Genomic DNA, 11,235 nt, shown 5'->3' with positions numbered 1-11,235 from the left:
TCCATAGCTGGAACTTGGATTCTAACCACCCACTCCAGAGACCCACATTTCTGTTGTTCATTCTGCCCTCTCTGTGATACACAGCTATAGGAAGCTAACACCTCCCTTATTAGGTATTAAGTCTCTTTGTTAATTTTATTACATTTTTATAAGTTACTACCCACAAACTTATTATATGTATTACTTTTTACGTATCAAATATTTAAATAATAAAATGAAGAGACTAAATATGTAATTTTCATAATAACTAAATTGGAGCTTGTTTCCTTTATTAATCTCAGTGGCAAATTTCAATAAACCTTTGGAGGCAGTTTAATTAAAATGCCAAATCTCAATTTTCAACATTCCTCCTTGATTTTTATGGGGACGTTTTTCTTTTTCTATTTCAATGCCATGTAGTGTGCACATTTTCTGTCTAAATTGTTCCATGTCTTGTTTTGAGTAATAATTGCTAAGTACACCCATACAGTGCATTCCTCTTTTGTCTCCTTGAGTGGAGACAATGCTAACATCAACTTTATATCCACATAAGAAAGGCTGGCTATCCGAAACCCCATCTCATGGGTACTGCAGAAGCATGTTCATCTTCTAGAAGGACCCACACAACACAGGGCTCTGTACTTGGTCTCACAGCATTTATACCTGTCTCCTAGAAACAGTACTGGCAGAGGGCTAATTCTCACTGAATCTGTAGAAGGGATGTGTCCACAAATGGCTTTATAGGAGAATCAACTCCCCACATGCAAAAATGAAACCAAAGTAACCTATATTTCAGAAAGGGTTGTCAGCCTCTCACCCTCTCCTCTTGTGTTTTGGTCTGACAGCTTTTTCTTTCTGTGGATTAATAGTTCTGCCGCTCTGTCTTTGGGGAATATGAATTGGGAGTCAGATTAGGGTGGAGCATAGGCCCGGGAGCAACACTGAATGTTGTTCATTGTTCATGTTTTGGTAGCAGCTTGCCCTGCTAGTATTAATAGGTCTAGTTTGTCTGAACTAAGTTTTGGTTAAGGAACAGGTTAATCCAATAACAGATGCAGGACAGATTGAAAAAGGTGATGCAGTTTATGTAGTGCTTTGAACAAGAAATCGTCATTGCCTTGGTCTCATTAAACTTTACCGTTTGACATTGAATGAGCAATAATGTCTTTTTCGTTCCATACCCAGGACCACAGCACTGGTATGGGATACCCTTGTCTTCAAGCTGCAGAGACCCCAAACCGAAACCCTGACTCTAGAGTTTATAAATTCAAAGGTTTGGTGAGCGTCCAGATGTTGTCCTCAGTGAGAACAGGGGGATGACAGAGAAGACCTCCGCAGAGGGCCTTTTCCACGAGAGAAACACAGGGAAAACCATCAACACGCCGAACTTCAGCTGAGGACTGTTAATCATTAAAGGAAAGAGTGGCACTCTGTGTCACATTTTCAGCGTGGCTTGTGACAGGGTTGTTCTTTGGACACTGGCCATCCAGGCACAGCATTTTTTTAAAATTATTTATTTATTTATTTATTTATTTTTTTTTACTAATCAAAACATTCAACTCTCTGACCATACCCAAGTCACAGTTTAAACACGCTATGATAATATCAACTTAAAAATTCTCTATCTCCACCATAGTGGGAAAGTGTGCGTTTGGACTTTTCTACAGTTAATGGCTAATTTATTTTATCTCGCTTTTGCACTTTATGATCCCTTTCGATATTCAGGAATTTGGAAGCACCTTCCGGTTCTGGAATGGAGAAACAGATTCATTTCAGTGTGGCGCCGTTTCTTCACACAGCTAGCGACAACGTTTTTGCTAGGTTCAGAAAGGAAATTCAGAGCGGAAATAGAGTCATGCAAGTATTGGGTTGGAAATGACATGTTAACAGGTATTATTAGCTAAAAACAATTATAGTGCATAAGGACTCACGTTGTACAAGTTCACACAGCACTATACATTTAACTCGCTCAAATAACAATCCTTGTTTTTGTTTTGTTTTGTTTTGTTTTTTTTTTTTTTTTTTTTTTTTTGGTTTGGTTTGGTTTGGTTTTCTCCCTGATGGTTGTGAGCCACCATGTGGTTGCTGGGAATTGAACTCAGGACCTCTGGAAGAGCAGTCAGTGCTCTTGACCGCTGAGCCATCCCTCCAGCCCTTCAAATAACAGTTCTTAATGAAAAAAAAATGTGCGTCTTTTCTCGAACATAAAGTACTTTTTACAAAATCTGTGAGGTGTACATCCTTCGTTGTGGATGTCACCAGAAATTCTCTCAAGGACTTCGGTGCTCCCAAAAGGTCTCGAACCCCAGACCAGCAGGTGCTCAGGAATGTAGCTCACACTCCCCCTTACATTCTTACCCAGATGGCTTTGCGCTCAGTGAGAGTGGACCCTAAGGCTGTCCTGCTTACAGCAGTTGGCCAGAACTTTTAGTTTACTCCCTGCGGATATCTGCTAGACGTTCTCTTCCAAACCGGCAGACCTTTGCCCTGATTTCTGTGTCCCTTTTTGGTTGGACTTGGAATTAACTCATTCCCCATAAGCTGTATCCGACCACCCCACACACCAGCGTCTAGGCATGCCTTGGCTCTCCTCATTCATATCTGGCAGCTTCAGAAATGACCTCTTTCATTTGGAAATGAGTTTAAATCAAAACTTTCCGTAGTTGTCTGGTGGCCGAAAGCGTTGTTGTCTTGTGCTGCTTGGTGGCCAAAGCATCAGAGGACCATGCCACAGCCTCTCGCTGCGAGGGTAGAGAAAGTGGGCGGAGAGGAGGGAGCCGAGGAAGGGCGGAGGTCACCCAGCCCTCCAGCCTGCCAAGGCTGGGAGCATCTCTAGGTGCTCTGGAGTCCAGGACACAATAGGTCCTGCCTGTGATTCAGCGCTCAGAAGGGTCCTAGGGAGGCGGTGGAACCAGGGGTTGCGGCTGCGCGGGGCTGGTTGCGCCATGGAACACCGGGCTCCGCGCTCTTCTGCTCCGGACACAGCCACTCGATGGCCCAGGATGCCGAGGTAACAGCAACCCCGTGGCTGCATTCCCACAGCCGGATTCCCACGGCCTCTGGATTCTCCAGCCGGACCCAGGGTTGATAAACTCCTGTGGCGACAGCCGCAGAGGCCCCGCTGGAGAGCACTATAGGCTGAGATTGGCAGGGATTTTGGACTCAATTCGCGGTGTGTTGTGGGGAAAGAGGGTTTGGGGGCTTCGCTGTAAGGATGGGGTCAGTAGCAAGGATTTCCCCCACCCCCAGGAGAGAAGCAGGCACAGAGGGCTACCCCTTTCTTTCCGTGGTGGCGGCACTTCACGGTCCCTACCCCCGCTGCGGCAGACCTTTGGCGCCCCCCAGGGTGGGAGGGAAAAGAACTCTTTGGAGTTTGAGGAATTGCAAAAAGTTTCGGCAAGTTGGTTAGGTTTAAGGCAATGTTGCAAGCTGAGGCCCCTTGGGGGTGTGGGCTCTGCAACTGGCAAAGTCAACTGTGAGTAAGACACCGAGGGGGCAGCCAACCTCTTCCCTCCAGGCACCTAAAGCCACTGTGCTGTCAAATCCCCAGCCTCCGGGAAAGCTGCTCTGGGAAAACAATCGAATTATCTAGTGGTGGGTGGCTGTGGTCCTGAAGCTAGCGTGAATTTAGGACTCAACACATTAGGGACAAAAAGAAAAAAATCCAAACAGCAAACAGAGCGGTACTTCTCACTGGAGGTTACAGTAACCTGACAGCGTGTTTCAGGACAAGCTAGTGGGGGTGGGGGTGGGGGTGGGGGCTGCTCTCTCCCCTCCTCATCTTGCACAGGGATTTCGCCTCAATGCTCTTCCATGAGACAAATTGTAACGTGTGTGTGTGTGTGTGTGTGTGTGTGTGTGTGTGTGAGAGAGAGAGAGAGAGAGAGAGAGAGAGAGAGAGAGAGAGAGAGAGAGAGAGAGATTGATTCTGTCTGTTGTCCTCATGACCCTGGTTACATGACCAGCAGGTGGATCACCTACTTGGGAGTGAATGTCTCACAAAGAACACGATCCTAAAGGATTAGTTATTTAAATTGCCATGTTTTAAAAACTTTATTGGATTGAAATCTAATCTTGTTAGTGCTTTAGTAAGACCTCAAATGGTTGGAGATGTCAGCAGGACACATCAGGATGGTTGTTCTGTTTTGTTTGTTTTCTTGAGATTGCTCTTTCTAGGGAAGTGAACTGACAGGAGTCCGCTTGGGTGGTATCTCTACCTGGAAAGAGAAAAACAGAACTAGGGAGCAGATGCACACTGTTGTCAGACTTCTGCAACCTGACTTATGATAGGCTGGGCAAACTCATCCCACCCCAGGGTGCTGAGGCACTTGGCTCTAAATGTCAGATGACTGGCAATTGGGTCGTTCTGATTCCTGTCCTGTGTGCTGCAGATGTCTGCACTTCGAGGCTGCACAGTCGTGACAGAGAGATGACTTGAGGGGGACGGCGTTTATCTCCACAACGATGTCCATAAACAGTTCCAAGCAGCCGGCGTCCTCTGCAGCTGGACTCATCGCCAACACGACTTGCCAGACGGAGAACCGGCTTTCAGTGTTCTTTTCAATAATCTTCATGACGGTGGGGATTGTATCTAACAGCCTGGCCATTGCCATCCTCATGAAGGCATATCAGAGATTTAGACGGAAGTCGAAGGCTTCTTTCCTGCTCTTGGCTAGTGGCCTGGTGATCACAGACTTCTTCGGCCACCTCATCAACGGAGGGATAGCTGTCTTCGTATACGCTTCTGATAAAGACTGGATCCGCTTCGATCAATCGAACATCCTGTGCAGTGTTTTTGGGATCTCCATGGTGTTCTCTGGCTTGTGCCCACTTTTCCTGGGCAGTACGATGGCCATTGAGAGGTGCATCGGGGTCACCAACCCTCTATTCCACTCTACAAAGATCACGTCTAAGCATGTGAAAATGATACTGAGCGGTGTGTGCATGTTTGCTGTCTTCGTGGCCCTGTTGCCCATCCTTGGACACCGAGATTATCAAATCCAAGCATCCAGAACTTGGTGCTTCTACAACACAGAGCACATCGAAGACTGGGAAGACAGGTTCTATCTCTTGTTCTTTTCTTCCCTGGGACTCTTAGCTCTCGGCATCTCATTCTCGTGCAACGCCGTCACGGGAGTCACACTTTTGAGAGTGAAGTTTAGAAGTCAGCAGCACAGGCAAGGCAGGTCTCACCACCTGGAGATGGTCATTCAGCTCCTGGCCATAATGTGTGTCTCCTGCGTCTGCTGGAGTCCCTTTCTGGTAAGAGCCTACAGTTTGCTGGTTTCTGCCTTCTTGGGTTTATCTATGTTCTGTGCATATAAAAGTTTGTTGCTGTTATGAGGGTTACTGGTCTAGAATGTCAATCCTTTAAATGCTAAAATTGACTTCAGGGCTCTGTTCTGGCTTAGAATTCAGTTGGGTTTGACCCACAGGTTTATTTTCCCATAAACCCCAAAGAAATGTGCTTCTGAACAAGTGTAGCCTTTCTCGCTTCCATGCAGGTTAGTGTCAAGTAACACAAACAGTAGTTTCAACATACCGGGTGTTACCTTCTAAACTGTTGATAGAATGAGTGGCTCTATTAGACCATTGGGCCAGGTAGGCTTTAATAGAAAGAGATACAGATTTGCCTCTGCAGTCAGAGGAGAACAGTTGGGTCATTCTTAGCATGTAAAGATAAAACTACAGCTTGCCAACTCTAGGGATGAACTGAGCCGATAGAGAGAGCTCAGCCACTTCTGTGGGTAATGAAGAGAAAACATCACTAGTTTACGGCCGCTGGAGCAATGCGGACACTGGGGAAAGTCTGACGAGCGAGGGGATCAGACATCACCAGACATTCTTGAGAGTACAACTTTCATTCTTTTAAAAGCTCTGTACTCGGCAGGCACCTGTGACAGCCTGGTATTTAATCAGGAACGAAAGGAATTTTGTAGTAGAAGTGAAGCACTGCTATTCTCTTCCAGACAGAAGAAGGGAAAACTGTAAGGGAAGCCGTGACGTGACCCCAGTTCATTCACCAAATTCCCTTTGCGATGAGAGTGACGATAGCATGCAATTAAAGAGCAGAGCCACCCTCCTGTAGGAGGAAGGGGAGTGTCAAGTGGGTTCAACCTTTGCTGCAGTGGTGGGGAAGCAGGCTGGCATCCAGAGGTGAGCATCTAGGTTGGACCGACCAAGGTCGAAAGAAGGCAGGAGGACAAGCAAAGTTGGATATAGAGGCTGTGCTATGGATGGCAGTCACTGAGGAGGTCAGCTGCCGGTCTGTGAGTAATGTACTCTCCTGTGTCCCTAGCATGGCCACTGGCTGTCTGAGGATGGCAGCCTGCATTGCCTTCATATACAGCACAGGTGATCTCGATGTGGTACAAGGTTATGAGCATGACCCACACTCGGGAGCCAAGGGAAAAGATACCTTTGTTTTATAAAGGGGCTTCTTTTATAAATACTCGTTTGCTTTCATTTTATAGCATTACAATTTTAATTTAGTTTCTTATATTCTGTTATATCATTAAAAAAATCTACTCATGCTTTCCTTGCCCTGGCTAGGTAGAAGGATTCATGTAAGAGGGCTGGGGCTATTCATGACAATTGGGCTTTGGGAAGACGTGTGTCGTCAGTTTATGGGAGCTGTGGTGGATGAAGGCTGGAGTTTGATTTGCTCCTAGTAGTATAATGGTTTAGTTGAAGGACAAAAACCAGATCTAACATTTTGAACTCTACCAGTGTTAATTTTGAGTGGTTTAATTTAAATTTATGATACTTGGCATGAGGAACTGCTTAAAATTTTAAACTAATGTGGTTTTTCGAAATACAAAATGGGGTATTGTTTCATTAATACTTCAGCAGTTTTGGAGGTAAAAATGAAAAGAGCGGGGTGAGAATGTTAAAGAAACTTTGATGGTGAAGGACGAAGTTCATGGCTCCTAAGGGCCCTGCAATCAGTGTGTTATAGAAGGAACCATGATTCAGACAGCAAGATGGTCATGGCCGTGGGTGTGTGTTGATCTGTATTCTTAATCACTGTGAGCATTCCCTTTACATCTGGCTTTTGACTTTGAGGAACTGTAGTGAAAGATTAGCTCCAGTAAGACTACAGAGGAAGTGAATTCCAGATTCTTTTCAGGAATGTGTAAAATTTACATGTTCTCTCTCTCTCTCTCTCTCTCTCTCTCTCTCTCTCTCTCTCTCTCTCTCTCTCTGAAATTTTGGTTTCTTTTATTGATTACATAGATAATATGATGCAATTTATATTTCAAATAAGTTTTAGTGGCATTCTTTTTTGAGATCTTTTCCCTTTCATCCTCCTCTTCCCCTTCCTCCTCCTCTTTCTCTTCTCCTTCCTTTTCTTCCTCTTCCTCCTCCCCTCTTCTTCCCCCTTCCTTCTGAATGACATACAAAGCAGCAGATTTTCCTGGGGCACTTTCTTTCCTTTCTCTTTAGGAGTTATTGGTATACTTACGTGTCATGTCTGAAATGCTTTTCAGTGTGTAAATTCCTTCTGTGTTGAGTGCATAGGCAATTTAACTGTGTTAAGTACACAGCTGCCTCTCAATTGGCTGATATTATGAGTTGTTTCAACATTCTAAGAGTTCTGTCACAAAAATACCAACCAACCAGAGCTCCCAGGGATTAAACCACCACCCAAAGAGAACACAGGGGCAGACCCATGGCTTCAGCTGCATATTTAGCAGAGGATGGCCTTGTTGGGCACCAGTGGGAAGAGAAGCCCTTGGTCCTGCCAAGGCTGGATGATCCAGTGTAGGGGAATGTCAGGGCAGGGAGATGGGAAGGGGTGGGTGGCTGGGTGGGGGAACACCCTCATAGAAGAAGGGAGAATGGGGATGGGATAGGGAGTTTATGGACAGGAAACCGGGAAAGGGAATAACATTTGAAATGTAAATTAAAAGTATTCAATAAAAACCTGAATATAAAAACAAAACAAAACAAAACACAATTGCCAGTGACTTGGAAAGATAGAATCAGAAAAAAAAAAAAGTTCTGCCAATGTATGATGATGTCAAGTGTCTGCCGTGCATCCCATTCTGGCTTGTAATCATGGTGTATTTTACTTTATGGAGGAGGAAAATGGAATTTGCTTTTCTCAGGAATTGAGATTTAGGAGTCAAGAATAACTATTGCATTTGTTTAAAATATAACTCACTAGTAACATTTAGGTTTTGCCATATCTGTATTTCATATTTGTAAATACGATTAACTCAGATAAATTCACTCAATTAAAATTCCAGCTGACAAATGGAGACCCTACACTAGGCTTTTAGCTTAGGGTTCCTTACAGGAACAAGCTCACGGCAAGCTCTGGGAGTCAAACAATTGTAAAACAGTCTTTCAAGCTACGTTTACCTGGAACTCACCAGGCGGAGCAGGCTGTCCTTGAACATCTGGTGATCTTCTTGCCCTGTATGTGAGTGCCCACTATGCCCAGCTTCAAGTAACAATTAATATTTTGGTTTTGCCTTTATATATACAATGATGCCTTTCTATGCTCTTTTCATAGAATGTGCAACTTTAAAAGGAGTTTCCTGTAACTACTATGCATATTTCTCCAATTTGGTAGGGCAATAAATACTTGTTGACTGGTTGATTGAAACCTAAGTAGGATGAATGTCAAGAGATTGGAAATGATTGACCAGAATGGGTTCTGAGTTTTGAAGGTACAAGTTAAGCAAATACTGAAACCAAATGGTAAAATTTTAACATTTCCCAGGTCAGCACCTGTAGAGTAATGAAATGTTGAAATTCAGCAATTTCTCTGTAGAAGGCTAGGCGTTTGTTTTATGATTTCTTCAGAAACAGACAATAATTTTAAATGAAGGAAACAGTATCTGAGGAACAAAATGATTTCCTATGTAATTGAGTTTACTCAAGAAATGTGTTCTTTTATGTACGTAGAATTGAATATAGATTTTTCACAGGCTGTAACTCTTATGTAAATCTTTCTAGTCACCTTTGTAGCTAAATATTTAATCTCTAGGGTGATTATCAGATACAGATCCATTGGGCATTAGGTTAACTTTGACTGAACTTGCTAAGGTGCCAGTACTGTACTGACCGGCTGTTATAGAGTAAGTAAGCAATGATGGGAATGGAAGGCTCTATCCTGTGGACATTAGGTTGAGACCATTCTCTTTGGGAGGCTGATGCTCTCCATCATTTAAAAACACTCAATAGAATCTCTACATATCTGTGCCCTTGTTTTAGCACTAAAGGATGATAGATGGATACACATCTATAAGTGTTAAGGGGAAAGAATATAGGAAAATCCATAAACATGTTCTGGAGCTTGGTCAAACATTTCTAATCTTTTGACATTTTGTGTACATGACAGTCAACCAATACTATGTGTCTAAATCTGTGCATATAGCATGGGTTTGTGTATAAATAGTATATACTATACATATATATATATGTAAGGTTAGTGCATACATGTATGTCAGTGTGTGTGTGTATGTGTGTGTGTGTAATTAATGACACACATATACACACACAAATATATATACACAAATATATATACACACAAGTACCCTTGGGGGCCAGAAGAGGGCATCAGACTTTTTGGAGCTGGAGTTACAAATCGTTGTGAGCAACCTGACATATGTATTGAGAATTGAACTCTGATTCTTTGGAAGATAATCAAGTCCTCTTAAATACTAAGTCATCTCTTTAGTGCCATATGTATTTATAGACATATAAAATATACATTTGCATCTATGCATATATATGCACACAGAGAGATTATACACAATTGTTGAATTATTTGCAAATTTAAAGATATTAACTAGTGCCCTCTTAGGTCTGACCATGCCAAATAAGAGGGATCCCACTGAAATGAAGAGCTAAGTGACCTCTCACTGTGTTGTTTTATCACATGGATTGCTGCTGACTTTTGTTGTCTCAGCTGCTTCCCATCCTAAATGTCAGGGTATCGTTGTTTGGAATATGGGAGTCACAGTGTTGTTCCCTGGCAGGATCTATGATTCCAGGGTTCCACTTCTGTAAAACTACTCAACAGCTCAGACACACACCATTGGCAGTTCCTTAAGGCACAGCTTGACAGCAAGCGCGCTGTGTGGGCAAACTTTGAACTGCACATGCAGTAGCTGACATGGTCACCTGACTGTGGGAGGTACAGAAGTGGACTTGAAATCTCTAGGGGCACAGTCCTCTCTTGGGCCTTGGCGTGCTTGCCTGAGCTCACCCCTGATGTTCCTGTAGCGCTCACACTGTTGTCCTGTTGTTCAAATGTTACCTCTTCTAAGCCGTCTTAAAAATTATCATGTCTCAACTCCTCTCTTCTATTCCTCTGCTTTATTTCCCTCAAAGCACTCACAAGTGTGTGCTATTTCTTAGTTTGTCTGCTGGTTGCTTGCATTTCGCCTCTTGCATGAAAGCTACAAAGAGGTAGGGGACCTTGTTTATTGCTATATCCTCAGTCCCTAGCCTTGTGTTGGGCCTGGGGTTGGTTTCTATAGTAGGTGCCAGCCAAAAGTCATGCAAAATAAGGCTTAATGCATGACTGTTTTGTCTCATCTTGCATTTTGTGTGTGATCTTGTTGGTTTTGGACCTCCAGTTCGTGATTGGGATTGAAGGAGAAAAACTTCCCTCTGAAAGTTCCCAAGTAACAGAGCCTGCAAAAACCCTGGCCATTCTGAAGCTTGAATCTGAGCTAGAATTTAAGACCTTGTCAGAATTAGAACCGTCTTATAGACAAACTAGGTTTGGGATTTTATTTTTCCATTATTACAATAATCTATCTATTTGTCGTTTCCTCAGTTAGTCTCAGCAAGTGGATTGTGGTGTTGTGTCCTATGGCATTTGTGTTCTAGTTTCTAAACATGGGGGGACATTAGTCAGCATGCATCCAAACGACAACACCACCACCACCACCACCACCACCACCACCACCACCACCACCACCAACAACAACAACAACAACAACAACAACAACAAGGACATAAACCAAGCATTGAATGGGAAGTTTCAAAGCAAAGGAAAATGTTAAGCAATAAAAATGTATTACATCTCCACAGTTTTAGCATTGTCTGTCTCTTTACAAACCCTCCAATTATATGTGTGGGAGACTTGCCAGGGGGTGAACAGAGGAAAATTACTTTGAATAAACAGTTCCAGATGCTGCATGTTCTGTGCCATAAAATGAAATCTTTAAATGTTGAAATTCTTCTAAAATTGAACTTGGCAATATCATGTCTCTACTGGATGATTAGATCAAT

The 11,235-nt window shown here is 43.4% G+C and overlaps 1 protein-coding gene across 2 annotated transcripts in view; it reads left to right on the top strand.

Annotated features, from left to right (window-relative positions):
* Positions 1 to 2,813: 2,813 nt before the first annotated feature.
* The window catches only part of Ptgfr (prostaglandin F receptor), a 34,613-nt gene continuing 26,191 nt past the window's right edge, over positions 2,814 to 11,235 (top strand). Inside the window, 2 exon segments of one of the 2 annotated variants that reach the window (NM_001437877.1) lie at positions 2,814 to 2,989; positions 4,371 to 5,241. In NM_001437877.1, coding sequence (NP_001424806.1) covers positions 4,444 to 5,241 — 798 coding nt within the window. In that variant the 5' untranslated portion in view covers positions 2,814 to 2,989; positions 4,371 to 4,443. 2 annotated transcript variants of the gene reach the window in all.

This window comes from Rattus norvegicus, chromosome 2 (assembly GCF_021556685.1).
Source record: "Rattus norvegicus strain SHRSP/BbbUtx chromosome 2, alternate assembly SHRSP_T2T, whole genome shotgun sequence".
In the NCBI taxonomy this organism is placed as follows: Eukaryota; Metazoa; Chordata; class Mammalia; order Rodentia; family Muridae; genus Rattus; species Rattus norvegicus.
Note: the sequence above shows the minus strand (reverse complement) of the source record. Positions and strands in the feature narration are given on the sequence as shown.